The sequence below is a fragment of the Crinia signifera genome, chromosome 7 (genome assembly GCF_055691185.1).
Source record: "Crinia signifera chromosome 7, ASM5569118v1, whole genome shotgun sequence".
Lineage (NCBI taxonomy): Eukaryota > Metazoa > Chordata > Amphibia > Anura > Myobatrachidae > Crinia > Crinia signifera.
Window position 1 is genome coordinate 85972779 of NC_139223.1, and position 23979 is coordinate 85996757.

General features: G+C 41.1%; 1 protein-coding gene across 1 annotated transcript in view; it reads right to left on the bottom strand.

The window, feature by feature from the left end:
- KATNIP (katanin interacting protein) overlaps nucleotides 1-23979 on the bottom strand; it is a 131326-nt gene that overhangs the window by 37194 nt on the left and 70153 nt on the right. The window contains exons 15-20 of the mRNA XM_083153410.1: nucleotides 20367-21315; nucleotides 16666-17379; nucleotides 14523-14731; nucleotides 8534-8609; nucleotides 7084-7261; nucleotides 3200-3365 (exon numbers count right to left, since the gene is read on the bottom strand). Of these exons, the coding sequence (XP_083009536.1) occupies nucleotides 3200-3365; nucleotides 7084-7261; nucleotides 8534-8609; nucleotides 14523-14731; nucleotides 16666-17379; nucleotides 20367-21315 (2292 nt within the window). The remainder of the gene's footprint in view (nucleotides 1-3199; nucleotides 3366-7083; nucleotides 7262-8533; nucleotides 8610-14522; nucleotides 14732-16665; nucleotides 17380-20366; nucleotides 21316-23979) is intronic.

The following is a 23979-nucleotide window of genomic DNA, read 5'->3' on the forward strand; positions in this document are numbered from 1 at the left end:
GCCTGATCTGTCGGAATCAGGCCAAATTGAACAAGTATATGTGCACCTTTACATTTTATTCAATTTTTTTTCTTCCATTTGGTGCACCAAACCAAGACAAACTTTGTTCTGTCCTGTTTAGAAATTCCTATTACTTTTTGCCTGTGGTAGCACACCCCTGAATTTGTGATTTGGGTAGATATCCAATATGAATAAATAAACAGGGGGCATTCTGATTACACGGGATTCGTATATCTTACAGTCTTCAGCGATTGACCTCCATATAATACCTTGTTCAGAATAAAGACAGAAACTGACTCATCCCATACAAAAACAAAGGTGCTAGATTTTAAGAAGGCTAATTTTGCAGGGTGAGTAGATGTGTAATACCGCTTTCAGACCGCACTCTAGACCTGGGTTATTGCCGTGTCTTTTTGGCCCCAACACGGGTCGAGGTGCGGTCTGAAAGGGCCACCTCTGGTCCAGCAACACAGGAGTTCAACCCTGGTAATAACCAGGGTAGAACACGGCTCTGACCCATGTCAAGTGCAGTGTTAACGGGTGCCTGGGTCGAGCGACCCGGATCCCGTTCACAGTATGGTGGAGGCAGAACTGTCAGCTCCAAGTGCTGCCTCCTCCCAAGCCCCCGGTGATACGCCGCCGCTCAGCTCCGTCCTTTATGACCCGACAATAAGCCTGGTCGGACACAGAGCTTTCAGACCGCAAATGGCGTGTCGCTCTGGGGATGGGACCCGTGTCCTATTCCTGGGTGTGACCCGGCATTTGCGGTCTGAAAACGGTATAAGTGATGCTTTGGCAGAGTGGAGGAACTCAAAAGGAGTGCAGGAGACGTGGAAAAATAAACAAGGTAAATACTAAAGGCAACAGAACTTTGTATCAAAAGGGTTAGGAAAAGCACAAGGAAAAAGAAGCCAGTGTGGTTTACAAAAGAAGTACTGTAGCAAATATTGTGAAAGCAAAAATGTATTGAAATGAAAGAGATCTTGTTAGACAAAAGGAGACTAAGAAGGTAATCAGATGTGCAAAGGCACAGGCTGAGGAGAAAATAGCCCAGCCACTGGGTACAGGTGGAAAAACTTTTTTTTAGGTATATAAATGAAAAGATAAAAACAAAAGGTGGAAAAATAAGACTAAGTGGGACTAAGACTAAAGGCCCCCATACATCGAGGCGATTTGGTCTGATTTCGTCCGATTGTGACCAATCGGTCTGTTAAATCGGACCAAATAGCCTCTTCCTGACATGCTGTCGGGTCCGATGCGCGGTCCCATGCGCATCGGACTCAACCAGGTGGTCGGACTGGCAGGCCGTCCGACCACCCGTTCCTCAAGGTGGTGAGGCGGGCAGAAAGCAGGGACGCATGCGATCCATCACAACGGATCGCATGTGTCCCTGCCCCCTTAAGGGCACCTTAAGTGTTGTTAGAGACTATGTAATAGCAGATCATTTTGATAATAATTTTTGCTCAGTATTCACTACTGTAAAAAAGGGGGAAAGGGGCCACAGTGGCAGGAATATTCTGAAAAATGAAATAAGTACATTTACAGAGGAGAAGATCCTAACAGCAGTTTCAAAACTAAAAATGGATAAATCAATGAGGCCAGATGGGATACAATCAAGATTACTTACAAAGTTTAAAGGGGTACTGGTAGCACCATTAACAGAATTATTCAACAAGTAATTCCAGAGTACTAGAAAAGTGCAAATGTTTTACCACTGCACAAAAGTGAAAGCAAGGAAGACACAAACAACTACCGACTAGTGAGACTCGTATCAGAAGTAGGGAAATTGATGGAAATACTCTTAAAAGAAAGAATTGTAGATGATCTTACATCCAGCAATCCTAAACAGCATGGATTTACTCGGGGGAGATCATATCAAACAAACCTTACTGACTTTTTCACTGGGTGACTAAAGTAATAGATAAAGGAAGGGCCATAGATATAGCTTATATGGACTTTAGCAAGGTTTTTGACACTGTTCCACATCGTAGACTTCTAAATAAACTTGAAAGTATGAGATTAGATGGTTGAATTCTTGGTTGCAGGATAGAAACAAAAAGTTGTAGTACTGTATATGGAATGCTTTATTGCTGACATTGCAAATGGCAGTGTAGAGAAAATATGCATTTTTGCAGATTACGTAAAATTATGAAACAGGATAGACACACCAGGAGGGGTAAAACAAATGGTTAAAAAAAAGGGCAGACTAAATGGGCCATCAAATGTATCTATGTAATGGGCCATAAATCTATGTTTCTATTACACACTTACTGCTGTCTCTATAGTGACCCACACTCAAAGTTTTCTCTCTAGATTACCTCTAATGAGCAGGGCCAAGATATGACAAACCCTCTCGCTAATTGAAGTAGAGAATGAAAACACTTAAAAAGACGAGAATTTTCTAACAATCACCTTCATACTTTAGATAATAAAGTTTTACAAGTTTCTTTTTTTTTTAGACAGAATTCAGATTTTCTATAGCAGACCTATCTCTGTCTCTGCAGTTTCTTGCACTTAACATATTTAGGGGGGAATTCAATGAGTGTTGATAATTAAAAAAAAAGACGCCAATTAGAGGCTGTGTTTTGCACCCAAAATTATTTCTTTTTTTTTTTTTTTTGCGAAAACACATAGAGCCCATTATAAGTTCAAAGACGTAATTTCACTGACCAACTTGCAAAAACAGCCTATTTATTTGAGCCTGCCGTGGTCTCGAAAAAAGTTTTGCCAGCGGCGATGCTTTGGGTCTAATGGGATTGCCTCAGGTGGTCAATAAGCCTGTAGTAAATTACAGTGGCTAACTGAATTCCCCCCTGAATGTAAAATTTATGTAAAAAAAACACATACTGTAAGTGTTATTTGGCAGTGCACTAAGATCATCTTTGTTCATCTAATTACCTGACCATTAGTAGCTGAAAACAAAACTAGAAATCTTAGAGGGATTGAACCTGTAATTTATCGTGAATGTAAAATAAACAAAAAAGTGTAAAATATTTTTCACTTACCGCAGAAATATAATTTCACTTTGGTAGATCACGACCCAATTAGTTTAATTAATGTCCCATAATTGCTATTTTGCTCTCTCCAAAAAGCTACATCTTTAACGCTGCATGATGTTTGTACTTATATCTTCAGCAGACCTTTCAAAGTTTAACTTTATTCATTTATAAAGCCAAATGTGAAGAAAAAAAAACATTACCCCTCTATATGTGTCCTCAGGAGACTTATTGTAATTCCAAAACCTAAGTCCTGCAATAGGTTTAGTATCATCAAAATTGATTGTGATTGTGTGATTTTCTCCACAGGTAAATGGGATGAGCCACATGTTCGAGTCTTCACTGGTTATGTTCACACCATCAATAAGCCTAGGAAAAAAAGGGCTACGTTAGAACTACAGTGCTATTTTTTCTATCTCATATTCCAATACTATTTAAAAAAAAAGTGCTGATCAAATGTATACTTAATGTATAATTAAATATATAATATCTTGCACATTGTGTAAAATGTGCAGATAGTAAAATATATGCAACTAAAAACAAACATGTCAGCATGAAGACTAATATGTGGTTAAGTGGATCAAGATGAAGCAGCAATATGATGATGCTGCTGATGATGATGATGATGCATGCTTTTTTTTTTTTTTTTTTAGAAAATTCTTTCTTTTAATCAGTCAGTCAAGAACCAGACAGGAATAAATTGGAATAAACAGGAAAGAAAAAAAAAGGAAAATATAACGCATAAAAAATAGCGATCAGGTCAAATATATAAACAAACATTTCAGAGACATGAGAATTGAATCCATATAGGCAGTAACTGATAACCGTGTCTTGTTTTCTCGGTGTAAAGGCCAATAATAAGCTACAATAACAGAAACATGAGAAATTAGGGTGAATATGGAGACTGAGTAAAGGGATAGGTGTTTATTAGTGTGTGTGTGTGTGTGTGTGTGTGTGTGTGTGTGTGTGTGTAGAAATAGAACCATATGGGTAACTGCATACCAAACACCGCCAAAGGTAGTGAAGAAAAGACAAGTTGGGGAGGTCCCCATTTTCTGTAGTCATAAGAGAGAAACAATACACAAGGATAGAGGAAGATGGGGGTTTACATTATGCAAAGAGCTAGGGGGCTCAGACATGGCTTCTGTAATAGAATGCCTCCTCCATAGCCGCAACATGCCAGATCTGGTATTTTAGTGCAGAGAGCAATAGAGGAAAGGTGTTTTTTTTTATTTAAGAGATATCAAAAATGCAACTGCTGCTAATATATGTGCAGCCAATTTCCTACAAAACGTATCCAGGTCTTGGGGAAATAACACGGAGGATTCCTTGACACTGGAGCCCCAAAACAGGACGATAATTGGGCAGGGCCACCAGATACAGTATGTAGTATTGTACCCTTGTGACCGTATCAATGCCAGCAGTCAGATGATAAGAAAGGGAACATTTTATGTAGTCTAATGATAGTATATTACCAGCAATAACATATAACAATGTCTCAGTCATTTTGGTTGAGCTAGGGCATCTGGCTATCCCCAATTTCGAGCATCAGGTGCTCACCTTGCCCTAGAAGAAGAGCACCTGATGCTCGAAATGCGTTGGCGGCAGTGACTGTTTTGGACTATCATTAGACTGAACCTGACCAGTGCTAAGGTATTTGGGGCCACAGCAGGGTGCACTTACTCAAACCCACAGCTAATAATAATTTTTATAGTCAAAACTCTGGAGTAAAAAGTCTATGGCAGGTGAGGCAGTGCCTCCCCTGGCTACCTTTTCTGCACATCTCTTTTCAAAACTCATCGAATCTCCAGCAGTATATACTGCTGCACTTGTGTATAATGCTGGTATGTACCCCATGGCTCATAAATTGTGTGCAAATCTGGCTCTTGCGGTTAATGCGTTGAAAACAGCATGGTGTGTGCAAATAAACATGAAATTACTACAAGGGTATGACAAGCAAACCTACAGCATCGGGTCCCCTCTGTACAGCACCCAGCTAAATGAAACATGTAGCTTGTACTTGAAAGCACTGCAGACCATCTTGACACCCATGTGTGAAGTGAAGATCACTTGCTAGAGATCTTTTCAGTGTAAGAAAAGTATCAGTTAATTACTGATGGTATATAAACCTGTTATTTTTTTCAGTACCTGTGAAAATCTGCTGAGGCTAAGGAAAAAGAGCTTCAGTTGCATCTCTGCCATGAAGTGACATGTATTTAAATAATACTGAAAATTTAGATTGTGAAAGTTTGTATCTAAAGCTATCTCATACTTGCCTACTTTTGAGAACTAGTTTCAGTTTCAGAAATGACGCCACCGTGAAGCTGGTTGGTGGGCAAATATTTCTTGGCCAATTAATATACCAAGAGCCTCTATTATTGATTAATAATATGGAGTGTGCATCTGCACCATGTATTTTTCTTTGCAGAACTACAAGTCCCAGCATGATAGCACCTCATGTATCTTGGGTGTGCATTCTAAGATCCCCCCCCCCTCCAATAAGCTAATACTGTGTACACCTGTACACCTGAAGGTTGGGACTCCTTCAACTTAGAGTAGCACCCCACCCACCTGATTTGAATATTATTTTACCAGCTTGGTCCCTGGTAGCCAGACTGCAAACTGGAGGCACAATATAGGCAAGACCTAAAATTGACATTTATTGCTAGTCTTGGGGATGGATTTGGGGCGCGGCTCCCCTTGGGTTGGTGTGGCTGAGTTGCTTTCGGGGTGGCACACCCTAACATTTATTTAGCACTATTTATTTCCCACTAATATATTATACTTTCTAACACTTCACTTTTTAACCTCTAGCTTCTGCTACTTTCTTATTAATACACCTTTAGCTTAGTTTTTCTCTTGTGTGCTGCCCTGGGGTGACTGGCCTATGCCAACCTTTTTGGGGTTCCGCGCCCCAGATTCAAACTTAGTATTAGGGACCCACCAGAAATGACGCCACCGTGAAGCTGGTTGGTGGGCAAATATTTCTTGGCCAATTAATATACCAAGAGCCTCTATTATTGATTAATAATATGGAGTGTGCATCTGCACCATGTGTTTTTCTTTGTAGTTTCAGGGAGATTTTAGTTGGTAGTAGAATTTTGCACAATGCCCCATTGTGCAGTATTCAATGCCGGTGCGAGCGGCCGGCGAGGGGGTTAAACTGCGAGGATCACAGAAAACCAGTGATCCTCGCAGTTTAACCCCCGCGCCGGCCGCTCGCACTATGCAACGTTCCGGGGGAATCCTCGCAGTCACAGAACTGCGAGGATTCCCCTAAACTGCGAGCTAGTGCAGCAAACTCGCTGTAATTAGCCTCGGCTCTCGCAGCTTTTGGAGGCACATTCGCAAATTCCCCCTCGCTCAAAAAACAGAGCGAGGGGGAATTTGCGAATGAGGGGGGGTCAGTTGAATACTGACAGGGTGAGCGGTGACTGCGAGCAAAAAGTCCTGCTCGCAGTCACCGCTCGCCCACGGCATTGAATATATGCCATTGAGTAGGCGTGTCATGCTCCACCCAAAGGGCGTGTCTAGTTCCATATATGGAGATATTGTGAAAAGAGATTGTGAACGTGGCACCTAGAAGCATGGGTGTGTACTGCTACATCTGAGAGTAATCTTCTAAAATGACTTCTATCTAAATGTAGATAAGCCCCAAAGCAGTTAGTAAGAGCTACTATACTTGCTAAAGTGCTGGGAAATGGTGCTGATGATTCAATGTAACTGTATCTGTCTCTCATTCCTTTTTCCCAAAAAATGTAACAGTGTAAGGTGGGCTAGGTGAAATGAGGGAGATTGCTAGACTAATGAGAAAGAGAGGGAGATTGCTGCTTTTTCAGGGAGTCTCCTGCAGAATGCAGGAGGGTAGGCAACTATGAGCTATCTATATCGCTCTCTCTCTCTGTATATATATATATATATATATATATATATATATATATATATATATATATATATATTATACTATACATTTGATAAAATAAATCAATCTGTGCTCCATGGCCACTCTTGTGTCAATGTGATATATGCACCTACAGTACACCTATAATATTATAGAATATCAGGATTACTGTGAGTCTGTACATACTTATCTAAAGTTCTGCTGTCATCTTGGTAATCAGGAAGCACGCTGAGATCTGGAGGTGAGGCCGATATGCTATTTAAGCTCAGAGGCAGTGCTTCACCATCTAGCCCCACAACTTCTAGTCCTGTAAGGCCAAGGTAATGCATATCCCCCCATGTCATAGTAAAGTTTAACTGAAGACCTTGAAAACAAGAAAAACACTCTTATAAGCATACTTCTTCATTTATAAGTACCCAACATGAACCTTATTTCTGTAATAGTAGAATGTGACAGAAGATAACAAACGAGATACACATGTTCTAACTGAAGCGGTTTTTCTTAATGGATGAAGGCGTTATAACCTAATGATCAGGGCATCACGGATGGTGTAATGGTTAGCATTACTGCATCACAGGTCATGGGTTCGATTCCCACCACGGCCCTAACTGTGCGGAATTTGTATATTCTTCCCGTACTTGCGTTGGTTTACTCCGGGTACTCCGGTTTCCCCCCATAATCCAAAAATATACTGGTAAGTAAATTGGCTCCAAACAATTTTAACCCTAGAATATATGCGTGTGCATGTACATGTGGTAGGGAGTATAGATTATAAGATCAACTGGGGCAGGGATTTATGTGAATGTTCAAATATTCTCTGTAAAGCGCTGCAGAATATGTGTGCGCTATAGAAATAACTAGTGATAAATAATAATGATCAAAGTAACAGTGGGCCTTATTTTGGTTCATTCTTTCTGACAAAATCCTTCTTAGATGGGCAAAACCATGTGCACTGCAGGTGGGGCAGATCTAACATATGCAGAGAGAATTAGATTTGGGTGGGGTTTTACTTCAAAGTGAGATCTATATTGCAGTGTAAAAATAAAGCAGTCAGTATTTACCCTGCAAAGAAACAACATTTACTCAACCAAATCTAATTCTCTCTGCACATGTTACATCTGCCCTCCCTGCAGTGCACATGGTTTTGTCCATCTAAGAAGGATTTTGTCAGAAAGAATGAACCAAAATAAGGCCCAATGGGGCAGATGTATTAAGCCTGGAGAAGAGATAAACTGGAGATAAAGTGGAGATAACATGGAAGAGATAATGCACCAGCCAATCAGCTGTGTTTGAAATATGACAGTTGGAATCTAATTGGCTGGTGCGTTATCTCCTTCCACTTTATCTCCAGTTTATCTCTTCACCAGGCTTAATACATCTGCCCCAGTGTTATTTAAATGTTGTTACAGTTGTAGACAGGATCAGATGCGTAGCACCATGTGGTGCACCAAGTCGCACCTGCGACCCGGCAAACCAAGCTCCCGCTGGGCTATTGAAAAGCGCACCATTTCTGAGCCACGATGAACCTGACTCTATCTGTAATTTATTTACTGATATTTTGTGAATAAAAGTGCTACAGTATGTACAATAAAAGTTCTAATAATCTATAATGCGAGTATGTATCCAATATACCTACATTTACAACCGTAAACACCAGGCACGTTACTTGCAGGATTTACAGGAAAACATCCTGCACTTCGCTTATCAGAAATCTGCACAAGGACAACATAAAAAAAACCACATTACAATGCTGAAGATGGATAGGCAAAACATCAAATTAGATATTAATGAAAACTGTTGCACAAATACAGTAACTGATAAGAGCAGTTGATAACAACCAGGTGTCTGGTTATAAACTGTTGTAGCAAAATGCATACCCATGACAATTAGACTAAGCTTGGTTGTTATGGATTACAGCAACTTTGTGCGCAATTACCTGAGACACGGTTTTCAAAATGCACCCAAATGAGTAATGTACATTGGTAATTGCTAGATCTATACGTACAGTATAAAATAAAAACCAGTGTAAAATATGGAACATTAGTATGTTGGTATAAACTGTAAAACATTGGAAAAAAATAGGGTCTAACATTTGTATGCCATATTTAAAATAAATAAGGTATTGTGTTAATGCTGCTTCTTTCACTGTGACCCCATTTCAAACAAAAAGACATCTGGCATGCATTGGTACAAGTGTAGAAATACATGAGAAGCATTTGCATATCAAAAAGATAAAGAACTTGGCAAGCATGTCTTATAATAGCTAGTTTGCAGGGATGACTTGTGCTGGTGCCATAAAAATATTACTGAAGAAATAAAATTAGCATGCAGACTACTTCAAATAAATATATTTTATGATATACATGCAGAGTTTTCACATGTGAAAGCGCAGCAACCTTATATTTGAAAGCTTCATTTCTGTAACCTTTTATAATTGCTTTGATACATTGGATTTTGGAACAATTCCAATTATAGTTCAAAAGGTGAAACCATGTCGGTTACATTATAAATGACAAACCTTAAATACTGCACAGCTATAGTTCCTAAAAAAAACCTTTGTTTTAAGAAACTCTGACCCCATATGCTCTAATTCTAGTTTTAATCTACAGAATGTAAAGTATGACATTTTTAAAAAATCTAAATAACTATAATCATAATGGGTTGCCTTGCTGAAGAAATGCAATGATAGTTTTATTATATCTAAAAAGCACCAGCCTTCATTAGGATATTTTAACATTACATAGGCACTTTAATTGCCTGCATGTACTGCTGAAGGCATTGCATAGTTATGGGCCCTACACACAGGGTGATATTCAGTCATTTTCTTATATATATCAATTAAAATCACTGATATTCAGTGATTTTAATTAATTTCAATAAATAGTTCAGAAAATGGCACAGTATCGCTGTATGTGTCGCCCACACAAAATGATGCAAAAGCTCTGCCCTGTGGCCCCGAATTTGGTACCAATTAAGGCCCTTATTCTAATTGACTCGCTTGGGCAGTAATTTACACCCTTGCGAGTCATCCAGAACACGCCCTGCGAATGGTGGCACGCCCACACCCCTTCGCACAGCATGCGAATGGATGTTTTACATAAACATCCATTTGCATGCCAGTGGGAACCTCCCCATCTTTCGATGGTCTCTGACCATTGAATGATGGTGATGGCGCACACATATGTAAGGGTGGTCCAGACCACTCGTACATATTCGTGTAGAATTTCAGGGAATAGGGCGGGCAGCTGACATCCGGTTATGTCAGCTGCCCCCCCCCCCCCCCGTGCGCATCACGAACGCATTAGCATGTGTACATCCATCGTTTTCATGAGAACACCAATGAAACGCTTGGCATTCACATATGCTAATGGCCCAGGCCGGCACCCCACGCCCCTCTCCACCCCCATTCTCAAAAGGCAGGGAGCGTGCACTCAATGAACAGATTTTGCATTCCCAGCGTATACACATGCGCAGAAATGCTGCTGCCTGCATGTTCTTGCAGGGCCTTCTGAGTGGGCGATGCAATACTGCGGTACCTCCTGAAACCCCCCACGCATGGCCATAGGCGTGCGCACGGGGGGTGCCAGGGGTGCACAGGCACCCTCTAATGCCCAGCAGCCGCAGCCTGTCAGGGGAGTCTGGGTCAAGGCAAACACCGTTTTTTTATTTTATTTGCACAGCGCCGGAGCGGTCAGCTGTGGATATATATATATATCGGGAGTGTGGGCGGCCGGGCGGCGAGTATGAAGAGGGGAGTAGAGGTCAGGAGAGAGGGTCAGTGTCTGCAATGACAGCGGCAGCAGTAGTCCGTCCCCCGCTGCTGCGGAGCTCTGCAGACACTCTCGCGAGATGATGATTTCATCATCTTGCGAGTCTGTCTGTGTCTACAGCAGCCGCTGGGACTGTAACGATGCAGGACATGTAGGAGCTCATGCACATAGAGGAGCTCAGGCAGGGAGGCTGTGCTTGAGCTGACACTGTACAAAAAGTTGGCTGTTCTGTAAGTACAATTCTCTGCCTGGCTTCATACATGAGATACTATGATTGATAGAGATTATTGATAGATATATATAAAATGGTCAGTCCGGCACTCTCTCCTACTTATGGACAGCTGCCCCCGGTGCCCTTCTGGGGTAGATAAATAGAAGGTTTCGATGCTTCTAGGGGGGTCCTGGGAAGTTGCACTGGGGCCCTGGCTGCAGCCCCCTAAATATACCCCGATCCCGCAGCAGGGCTGTGTGTGGGGTAATGGACACCACGCATTGATGCCAGGGAGAAGGCACAAGAAGCAATGAACATGTAACCCCCATGGCAATGAGCATGCAACCCCACCTCCCCCTGACAACTAGCATGTGACCACCCCCTCTTGGCAATGAGCATGTAACTCCCTAGAAATGAGCATGTAATTTCTCCTAGCAATGAGCATGTAGCTCCCTCTAGCAACAAGCATGTAATCCCTAATAGGAATGAGAATGAAACCCCTGGCAAGATGTAGGTAAGCTTCACTTACTGTACGTGGCATAATATGTAATAAGCATTACGGTGTGTTGTATAATTAGTAGTAGGCATTACGTTGGGTGGCATGATGTGTAATGGGTATTACAATGGGTGTTATGATGTATAATGGGCATTACGGTGTGTGGCATTATGTGGAATTGGCATTACGGTGTGTTGCATTATGTGTGATGGGCATTATGGTGTGTGTCATTATGTGTAATGGGCATTACGTTGGGTGGCATTATGTGTAATGTTATGTGTAATGGGCATTACAGTGTAAATTTTTGAAGTGCGCCTTCATCACACATTGTCCCTGGTGTATGTGTGGGGGAAATGATTAATTCTGAAGTGCATATAAATAAGTCACCTTCTATTTAGTTTGCATTGATGCCCAATAGGAGGTGATGGACACTTCCAGTAGGTGGTAATGGACACACCCAGTAGGTAGTGATGGACACACCCCTCCAATGGTGCACCCCCTAATAAAATGGTCTGCGCACGCCTATGCGCATGGCTAGTTTTTTCCTTGGTATTCGAGAAACCAGAACTTATGCTCGTGGGGGTGAATCCATGCCATTTTGTTACATTATTTATTTATTTTTCTATTAAAGACAAAGAAGATGCAGTCAGTATGCCAGCAGTCAGGATGCTGGTGTTTAGTATACTGACTTAAAAAGACCAGTGCCGAAACCTCAAATTGATTAGGATGCGGACACTGGAATCTCGATTGGATAATATGTGCCTAGGGAAGGATGGTTTAGGCATTAGTGGGGGAATTTAGAAATTGGCAGTGGGGTGCAAGAGTTAGGTTTAGGCACAAGCGAGGAGGGTTAGGATCAGGATGAGGGTGTATTCCAAGCCCCTCTCGGGATATTCACTATCAGGATTCCAGGGGTTGGTCTTATGACCACCGGCATCCTCACCACCGGTATACCGTATGTATCCAGTCTGAACAATCATTGTCCGTTTTCCAGTGTTTGGGAGCAAAAAAGTTGATTGTAATTTGCTCCCATATATTAACAGATTTGCTTCCACCAGACAGATTGGACAGATAAATCTTCAGTGTTTACCCAGCAGAACTTCAAAAGGTGTAACCTTAACGAATGCGGTCCGGTACACAGTTTATATGTACACACACACTATGGGGGGTTTTGAATAAGCCCCCAAAATTTCCCTTCCGTAACAACGATTGTTTTTTTTTTTTTTCATATTACGGTCACTTTATTTTTCTTCCTATACAAATATACCCCATTTTTGGGAGGACAATTTTTTGCATATTTATCAGGGGTTAGGTTTCTCAGGTTTCTCATACCCCTAGTGCTGGCATCTGAGCTAGTTGGATAGCCAAGGGCAGGTAATTTAGCATCGGTAGATTACAAACATGTTTCCTGATCACATTAGGAGCCGTTTTGGAATCTGTTTAGCATACGGTATGGCTAAATATTTTCATTATATGAAATTTGTGACTTGTATCTAAGTTTACTATTGGTAGTGCTTATTTACATTATAAAAATGAGAAAATCAATATCCACAAATTGGCTCCTAAACACAAAACTAATGACAAAAGTTCTTGTGCATCTAGGCATCAAATATGCATAATATCACAAATCAGGGCTATAAATAGGGCTGTATCTGGCACACAGCGCATATGCTCTGAGGGCTGAAAACCACAGACAGCACCGCACTATTATCTGCCATTGCCAAAGTGCACCCAGACTTATCTCTGGTAGCTGCAGCTACCCACATACTCCACCCCCTTCCCCAGCTTCATCTTCTACATTTGCAGTGTGTACTGGGAGAGACCTCATGATGTTAAGTCTAGAGCAGTGGTTCCCAACCTAGGGTACGTATACCCCTGGGCGTATGCTGAGCAATGATTTGAGATACTTGAAAATAATAACGGTAATGGCGGAAGTTTCCCATTGCCGTGGAGATGAACCACGTTGCATCACTTTCTGTTCCGTCTGCAGCGTCATCAGCGTCTCCTTGTGCTTTTGTCAGCCAGCAATCCACTGGTAGCTACCCGCACTGCCCTCAGACAGCAGCAATCATCTGCCCCGTGGATACACGGATGGAAGAAGCAGCGGCATTAATCCTACAGGCGTTAGCAGGAACCCCAGAGACAGTACACAGCCATCGGCTAGACACAGGAACCAGACTCCTGACCGCACACTAATCCTCCGCTACTCCTTAATAAAAGGACAAGCATAAGGATATGCATACAATCACTATCCACTTTTCAAATTGTGAAGACGGGGTACTCATAAATGAAAAGCCTAATCAAGGGGTACGGGAGAGAAAAAAGGTTGGGAACCGTCCATCTAGGGGATGGCAGGCCACTAAGAGAGGCGACAATGAGCAGGGGACCCAAGCAGCCACAGACAGGTCTCGCCAGTAAAAAGATGACAGGACCATAGTGTAAATTCTCTATGTGTGCATAAACTTTATGTGTGTGTACAGTATGTAAATGTGTGTTCTGTATTGTAAACTTGTGTATGTACTGTATGTAAATGTGTGTGTACAATTGTGTGTGTGTGTGTGTAGGCCGGTTACGGTTTTTAGTTTGGGTTCCAAATGCTTCATCTGGGTATGTACTGTAGTTAGAAACTGTTTACCTTTCTGCATAGGCACTACTCTGTGGGCATAACGTACGTAAGAGGCACTTCTACTGTTTGGTCATAATGTGTATAAAGGATACTACTGGGTGGTATAATGTTAATATCAGCCCTTTCCCCATTAATCCACAAACCTATATTTTGGCCTCCTGAATGAGGGGTAGAGGGCGCACCAATTCTCTAACCGCAGTGAGACAAATCACATTATCTACTGAAAAATCAACTAATATTTTAGGTTCTGTGTTCAGATCTCTACGATCACATATCCTGAATTAATTTTATGTGGTCTAAACCAATATCTAAAATGTTGTATTCAATTAAACATGCAAATGTACATATGGACTAGTTTATTAGTACTAAAATGCTGATTATTATGATGTTTGTTTGGGAACATTAGTTAAACAAGTGGTGTAGGAAAAAGTACAGCAATAGTAAATACAAAATAATTTACTATTAAACTTCTCACGGTTTCCTCACATCCATTCCTCATCACTATTAGTATTTGGTCATTACCGGCAGTTTCTCACTGGAGCCTGCCTGCGTGAAAGGCCTTTCCTCGTCGCCATCATCTGCCGTCCTTGGACGGATTCTGAAGTTTTCTTCATCTATTTGAAGATCTGTACTCTCAATCTCCTCATCAAATGTTTCATCAAAAACGGACATTGCCTGCAGTATGTCATCATCAGTTGTAAACAAAATTGTATCTCCAAACTGTTCTGCAGCTAAGAAATGCAATAAAAAAATATAAATGATCCATAAAACAGCAAGACTTGTAAAATTCAGTAAAGAATTGTATTAAAGAATAAAAAAAATGTTACTGGACCTCTGTCTTCACACTTCTATATTAAGGACGCCATAAGCTAAGACATATAATATCACTAAAAGGAATGCAATACAATCATATTTATAGATCTATTACAGACCATGACTAATAAACGCTATAGCTATACATATATATATATATATATGAAAATGGAGAGGTTCACAGTGCGCTATGAATAATTATACACAATTAAAAGAAAGGTAAATTGGTACTCTTTACCTAGAACGGCGCCCACGATGTCCATCGCGGTCATCGGGGGTAAAAAATCGCGGGCATCGCATGCACTAAAAAAACGGGTGCGACGCGATGCCCGCGATTTTCCCATAGGGATCAATGTTAAAAGTGTGATTGGACGCGATTTTAGTGTTAAATGCCTCAATGCCCGCGATTTTTCCATAGGAAACAATGTTAAATGGGCCACAGAGCCCTAATAGTCCCCCTGAAGTCTTAAATGGCCCCCACAATTTTTAACGCCACCCCACGATCAACGTGAACCCGAATTGTGGCGAGCGCAGCGAGCCCGCGAGGGGCGGCGGTACGCGTCCTCCGACCTTTTCATACCCCCACTATCCACGTCGGCGTGGAGTTGAGAATAGAATAGTGTGGCGAGCGCAGCGAGCCACCGAGCCCGAAGCGTGGCGAGCCCCGCGAGGGGACGCGGATACCTGTGAAGCCCGCAAAGGGACGCGTTTACCTGTGAAGGTATCCGTGTCCCCTCACGGGGCTCGCTGCGCTCGCCACACTATTCTATTCTCAACTCCACGCCGACGTGGATAGTGGGGGTATGAAAAGGTCGGAGGACGCGTACCGCTGTGCTCGCCACGCTTCGGGTTGACGTTGATCGTGGGGTGGCGTTAACAATTGTGGGGGCCATTTCTGACTTTAGGGTGACTATTTGGGCTCTGTGGCCCATTTAACATTGTTTCCTATGGAAAAATTGCGGCCATTGAGCCATTGAACACTAAAATCGCGTCCAATCACACTTTTAACATTGATCCCTATGGGAAATCGCGGCCATCGCGGGCATCGCATCGCACCCGTTTTTTAGTGCATGCGATGGTCGCGATGGTCGCCGTTCTAGGTAAAGTGTACCGGTAAATTTAATTAAAAAAAGTGCCCCATGGGCAACATAAAAAGTACAATAACACATTTAATATAACAAGGAATAAATATCCTTCAAAGCTCTGGTTTTTCCACCAATAGATGGGCTCAACGCATTTCGTCAGAAAGTTGACTTCATCAGGGGCTTAGAAAGCATTGAATTTAGCAAACAGCCTGGCACTTATTACAAGGAAAAAAAACATAAACTGCAATGGTGAGATCTAAGTTCACAAAAGTTGATAGTATAGGAACGAATATGCCGCCAAAAAGTTTGAGCCAAGAAATGGACACTACCCGAAAATACTCTGTCTCTTGGACAAGATGAATGGGGGTATTATCAGCCCCAAAACCAGTATAGTATCAATATTAGAATGACAGTCCATACATTACAGAACCACCGGATGTGTGCTCACTGAAATCCAGAAACTATACACACATATATATATATATATATATATATATATATACACACACACACACACACATACATAGCAACCGCTGAACTTGTATATTTCAGTAATACAAATCTTTTTTGGGGAGCTTGCTAATAAGGCTTATTTAAATTCAAGCACATTAGACAAATTGAGAAGAGATCAATTTGTGAATTAGATAATGGGAAAATGGGAATATGTAAAATGTACACATTTACCTATTTGTTTTAATTGCAATTCTACATGAACAGACCAGCATGCCAAGGAACACCAGAGGAAAGTCAGGAAATCAGTTACATACCTCCAGAAAGGGTACCAGAAGCCTTGGCAATTTCTCCTTTAAAGATTGGAGTGTGGTCTAAAATGATTTCAATGTCTTTTACGCCACGAAATGAATGAATTCTTGATTTATTATAATTCCAAATTCTAATCATGGCCACTTTACAAGGATAGGTAAAATCTAAGTAAATAAAATGAATCTTTCCTGGAGTAAATGGTGCAAGCCAGAGATGCATATCATCCTGAGTCTTGTTTACACCATCGATGAGATTTGTCACAACTCTAGGGTCTTTGCCATATGCTGGCAAGACATTTATATTTGGAGGATCTGCTTCAATCTTTGTTATCTGTACAGGATTGCCAGTAGAAGAAAATATTTCTATTCCATTAAGGCCAACGTAGTGCCTGTCACCCCAAGTAGATGCAATTTTAAAACACAGATGTTGACCATATGGCAAAACTGGTATCTCAAAGTCATTTTCTTCATCTTTGTCATTCTCTACTATGTTCACATCTCCTGTATTAGGTAGTTCATGGCACTTTCTTGCTGTTACACTTTGTTTTCCTGTTTTTTGCTGTTCCATAAACTCATCAAAAATATCTCCTTCAAATTTCATGTTCGATATTCGACCTCGGTGAGACTGATTGAATTTCCACAAAGAAGTCCATGATTCCATAAGGTTATTTTCTTGATTACAGTCCCACCTTGGTCTAGGTTGAGTGGTTCTGTGATTACCTGCATGTAATAGATATGGTTAGAAAGTTTTCTATTGTCAAAGGGGCTTGTGACCATACACATATGCAGAACGCTCACATATGTAAAAGAAAACCGAAAAGCATGTTATGAACTTCACAAGGCACTCCGCTGAAAATGCCACATTTTAATCTACAAACTAATATATGTTGGTGATCACGCTTCGGGCACAGTGGCTCGCTGCGCTCGCCACACTATATAAAATCAACTCCATGCGTAGTTGGATAGTAGGGGTATGAAAAAATGGGATGCATTTAACATGGGAGCCCAGATAATACATAAGTACCAAAATGCTAAATCCTTTTCAAAACGTTTCAAAACCATGTGCACTGTAGGTGGGGCTGATGTAACATGTGCAGATAGTTCCATTTGGGTGAGTTGTTTTGTTTCTGTGCAGGGTAAATACTGGCTGCTGTATTTGTACACTGCAATTTAGATTTAAGTTTGAACACCTCCCCCCCCCAAATCTAACTCTCCCTGCATGTTACATTTAGCCCACCTGTAGTGCATTGCCACTGCATCCAAGCTCCAAAATAGATTGCAGTCTGGTACTTGGCGCTTATGAAGTGAGTAGTTGAACTCATTTTAAAGCTTAGTGTATCCTGCCCTCAATTAGATCTTTCTCAGAGACATTCACTGCAATGCTCATTTAGCCCTTGGCAGCATGTACTAAAGAGTTTAAAGAGGGAGATGCTAGACAAGGATGGTTTGTCAAACATATTTTACAGAACTAGACTCTGGACAATACTGGTACTTTGGTTACTTTTATATCAATGCTTTCTTGTGAGGTTACAGTATATAGATTTGAATACAAATAAACAAATAGGAAACATAAGGGAACATAAATCTCTTATCCTACAGTCTCATTATCTCTTTAAGTATCAGGAGGATTTAGTTGAATAGCTTGAGCTTTATTCAATGACTGCTGTGTGCAATTTGTTGAAGGGCCATTAGAAGTTGTTTCAGCTCTTTCTAAGGATTAAAGTGCTGTAAACGGTCTAGAATTTGTGTTGGGTATGCTCATGGAAGATTAACTTTCTTCTACAGCTCACATAGCTGCCCCATACCTACTCAATCTACAGAACTGACATTAAATGTAAATATTGCTTTAGTCTTCCAATTAGTTTATGTAATTATTATGCATAGCAGACCTTGTAAGTCTACCTTGGTGGCAACCAAAGCAATGACAAATGGAATAATAGCCTTAATGACACTGCAATAGTAGCAGACTAAAACAGCTCTGTTTTAACTTTTTGAGATCATGTGATCTCTTTTGACTGTTCTTCAGCCATCCAGAAGGAGACAAGCCACAGTAGCAGCTTGTAATATTACCTCTGGCTGCAGTGTTCTCATGCCTGCTCTCCTGATCCTGGTTCTTCTCCCTGTTATAAGGCAGCCTGTAATGCTCCTCCCCGCTATGGCTTATACCTTGTTTGTAAGTCACTAGTGCTGTCCTAGGGTTCTGTCAGTTAACCCACTCACCTTCAGATCCTTTTACCTTGTCACTTATACTTCAACCAATAACCTGCCGTTTCCTGCCAATTGGGCAAGCCCCTACTGCGGAGGCTGTAAGTACTGGTGGCATCCTAGTATCAGTGTGTATATCAAGCAACAGGCAGCTGTCATAAGTATAAGACCCTCTAGTGGGCTCTAGGGGTCATACAAGGTTTTCTGGAGTTTCATAACAGCTAATCACGCTGCTGTGCCTGTGAGTGGGTACTGTGCAGTTGGTCAGCACCTTGTGTTCTAAATAAGGGGTTACAATTTAAAATGACAAGTTACATTTATTTTTTTATATTGTTCGTAATGGTCCCTGTGCACAGACATTGATCCTTCTATGTAATCCTTGGTATAAGAGAAACTGCAGGATGTTTTGCAGATATGGGTGTAAATGTGGTGATGGACTACAGTGTTATGCAGAGCCTTGCAGTTTACAGAGGTCTACGTAGACACTGATGGATGATGATCATGTAATGAGGTGAAAAACTGGAAAGGACCAATCTCCAATCAATAATCAAATCATCAAATATAAACTTACAAATATTTCACAATTTGAAAGGGACCTAGACATTCTAAGCCAAGTGCCTTCAAGTTAGCCACTGTGTGCATACAACTAGATGCAAAGCTGTATACATATATACAAGATACATAGGGATAACTGGCTCTTAAACATGCCAGCGGTCAGAATACTGATGCTGGCATACCGATAGGTGGGTTAGGTAAGTATAGTTACCCTCTCCCTGCTCCCCAACCCTCCCTTCTAGCCGACTAAGCCCCCCCCCCCCCCCCGGCAGCCTGATCCTAACCGTCCATGCTATGGCCTAAGCCTAACTCCTACCCAGCTACACTCTAGCCAGTCTCAGTTACTTACCGAACAAAATGGCTGATTCTGATTCTTTCGAAGATCCGACTCCTGTGTTTAGAAGGCAGTTTGAATGCCGGCGTTGGTATAGTAACCTGACTACGTCCCATATATACTACTACACTGGACCTAGCTTATGTTTTATTTTATAGCGGTCTTCAGAGCACACTTTCCCCATGAGTATCTTTATTGCAAGAGATGCATTTGAAAATACACACACACTAATCTGCATAGCCTACAGTTCCATCAACACTCCCTGATTACGTATGAATGACCCATTACAGCCAGGATAGCAACTTATTTTGTCTACCTTGTACACCCTTATTGTATGTATGTCCTCTTTTCTGTACTGTCTGGTGCTGAGGAGCACAAGAAGTCATAACAAGGCATTGGTACTTTGATTAAGGTGCTGGTATCATTTTACCATGTAGAGGCCTAACGTGGATGCATCACAAAAATTACTGTGCTTCAATGAGCTCAGCGAACTGAACAGAAGATAGTTATATCTGGCTACAGTTGACAATTAACTACATTAGCAAAACTTTGAAAACTAGGACTGTATAGATGGATCCTGGGTGCAATAAAACTTTAAAGACATAAAACTTACTTGTCGATGGGTAGTTCAGATCTTTACATTGTTCACTTTCCAACTCTTTGAACTTTGCAGCTTTCCGTCTACCACTGACTGGACGTTCAGGGTCAGAAAAAAGTTTGATGTTCATGTCTTCTAATTCATCACATGTTTTCTTGGAAAATATGGTTGAAAGGCTTGTTTTGCTTTCATTACCAGAATGTCTCAGTTCTGTTTTGGGGCTTTTAGGAAATTCTTTAACGAGCTGGTTACTGAAAATATTTTCATTTCTGAAAGAGTCATTACTGATCGAATGTTCAGCAGATGAATGCAGAAGCTTTGTGAGGTCTGTGTCATGCATTGTCTGTTGCAGGTTTGAGAGGGATGAAGAAGCTAACCACTGAGGGACTTTACTTGAGGATTCATTTTCTTTTCTTACAGTAAGTTTTTCCATCTGTTCTGTTATTGCTAATTCATCATGATCAGATGGAGTCTGTGAGGGTTGTACAGGTGTGTGGAATTCTGTGCTAGCAGTTTGCATGGAGTTAGTGAAATCTATATTTGGCTCATTAATATACACATGTTTATCTATGCATGAATTAATTATTTTCCCTACAATTTCTTCACTCTCACAATCTGTTGGTTTTAGTTCTTTAGTTCTTGAATTGTCTGAGTTGCAGTTTTGGGATTCTTCATTCCATGTTCTTGAACCTACTGAATCAGAGGTATTAAGTAATGTACTCAGATTTGCTAAAGAACTTGATTGTGTCATATGAGAATTCATGTTGCTGTTTTCATTGCCTTCATCTATTGTATCTCTAGGACTCCGAAGAGGAGGCGTGGAGGTCATTATATGACTCTTTAATAAGTCAATAGTATTACTGTAATCAAACACCTGGTTTCCACACCCTTTCTCCAAGAACCCATCGAACACCAAGGTTTCATTTTTATATATCTTCACATGCTTTGCACCAATGCTCAGATCCTGTAGAAAAAGAAATCCATTTACTATTAGTATTATTCAATTTGAAATAATACTATATAGAATAATTTTTTTTGAAATTCATGTTCACTAAACATATTTTTCAGACATTCCTTATCCAAATAATACTACAGTATATAGACAGCACAATTTATCTGTCAGTGGAAAGCACGAGTATCAGCGATATTCTTTCTGCCATACCACATTTCTTTATTTATTTACAGATTCTTATAATAGTGCAGCAAATTATGTTGTGCTTTACAATAGGAAACATTGATAAAACAAAATGGGTAGTAACAAACCGATATAGAGATAGGAGGGCCCTGCTCGCAAGGATTTGTCCACCAACAAGAAAGATGAGGCCTTCGGGATAAATTGTAGAAAATATGGGCAGATTATTGAGAATGCCCACACACTGCATTATATTGGGAACTTTTGCCCCAACCGAAAATGAGACTTGAGTTGAGAGATGAAAATCACTGTACTATATAAAATAGTGACTTGCTTAGAGGACCATTCACTGTTGGATGCAAGTCAGCCGCAATTAGACTGAGTCAATGTTGCAGATAATCGCATATAAGCGACTGAGGGGTAGATGTATGAAGCAGTGATAAGGGAGGAGAAGTGAGCCAGAGGAGAAGTGGCCCATGGCAACCAATCAGCACTGAAGTAACATCTATATTTTGCATAATATAAAATTATACAGAGCAGCTGATTAGTTACCATGGACCACTTCTTATCTGGCTCACTTCTCCCTTATCACTGCTTCATACATCTACCGCATAGCCACATTTAACCATATGCTTGATTACGTAACTGCCATCATTATTTGAGCTCACAGCCTTACAGTATGTCCGGCGCAAGAGATCCATCATAAATCAGATCCTGCGGATGCACAACTCAACATAATCTGCATTTCCATCTTCTATGCACTCAACATGTCTGAACTAAAATTAGCTTATGTGTGAATTTCCAATTGATACCCAGTTATGACCCTTAAGATTCAAATGGAGTTGAAGTGGAGATGCATATGACTGGGAATCTATCAGGGATATTAGCTGCACAGCAAGCAGAGAGTTAAAATACAAGATTTGTATGCTTAACTGGCTAAGTCACTAGGGGTATCCTATTTACTTGGATAATGGATCCATCGGTCATTAATTAACGGGAATTAGGTGAGGCACGCTAAGCAGAATGCCAATAAAAGGCCCTATCAGCCTGTCTTCTGCAAAAACACATGGGTCTGGGAACTAGATCTCATGTTTTATTGCCTGAAAAAAAGTCCTTTACTGAACAGAAGGCTCCAGAAGAAGGGCTGCAGCACAGTACAAAATTCAAAATGAGGAGCCAGTGAGTCCGTTTGGAAAGGCAGTTGATGTGGCTCCCCTATATGAATTTGAACTGTGCTTCAGCCCCACCTCTGTCTGTAGCCATCACTGACGATAATACTATCGGGATAAAAGCCAGTTTGTGAGGTGCGGTAAATTAGCACCGGCAATAAGTTACCACCCTATGTAGGAGAATAACATGAAGACTGTTGACTTCTCCATTCTGACTTGCTTACTCTAAGCAAAATGGAGCTACAAATAACAGATTGATGAAATGATTTACATTTTAAGTAATTTCTAAATCCCAGAATAAACTTCTTAAATCAAAAGAGGACTCAAAATAATTTGTAATACTTTACAATGTGTGCAGCTGATTCTTGTATATAGTAATACACATTTTACAGTATGTGTTGGTGGCAAGGAGCATTTAGGGTTACCGCCTTTTTATTTTAACATTTCTAGAAAGGGGAGGTGACTAAAACCTCAGTCAGGTTATAACAATTTGGCAGGTTCCAGACCACTTTAGACCCACACTAATAAACCCAGCACCTTGCCAGCTCCAGCTCATCTGCCCCCTGCTGTCTATTAGGCACCAGGGCCTTCTGCAACTTTACAGCTCCAGCACACCTTGGGGGAAATTTACTAAGATGTGTATTCTACTTCACATGTGATGTTGCTATGGGCTACCAATCAGAATCTACTTCTTATTTATTTAGCATCCTCTAGAACAGGCATGTCCAACGTTGGCCCTCCAGATGTTGTGAAACTACACATCCCAGCATGCTTTGCCACAGTTTTGCTATTAGAGAATGCTAAAACTATTGCAAAGCATGCTGGGATGTGTCGTTTCAAAACATTTGGAGGGCCAACGTTGGACATGCCTGCTCTAGAAGATAGTAGACAGGATGTGATTGGTTGCCCATAGCCACATCACATGTGAAGTAGAATACAAATCTTAGTAAATTTCCCCCCTTGTGTCTATCCAACCCCAGCACACTCTCTATTCCCAGTCCCCCCACCCTGCGCCCCTCGATGTTCATCCTCTGCGTCAGCAGTGCAACATCATGATGTTAGGAGAAGTGTGCATCTCCCACAGCACAGAAGAGTAGGCATGCTGCAGGGAGGGCCAATCAGTGATTCTCCTGTGTGTTACCAGTTCAACACTGGCTGTAATTGATATTCCAGAGGAATTCCCAATGGACGGTAACCCTACAAACAAGTTTGATAAATAAATTGTTGGTGTTAAAATGACATGACATCTGCAATCATTTTAGAGGTATGGGTCATTGGGTGGACCAATGAAGATCGATATGGCTTACTTTGACACCTGAAATAGGCT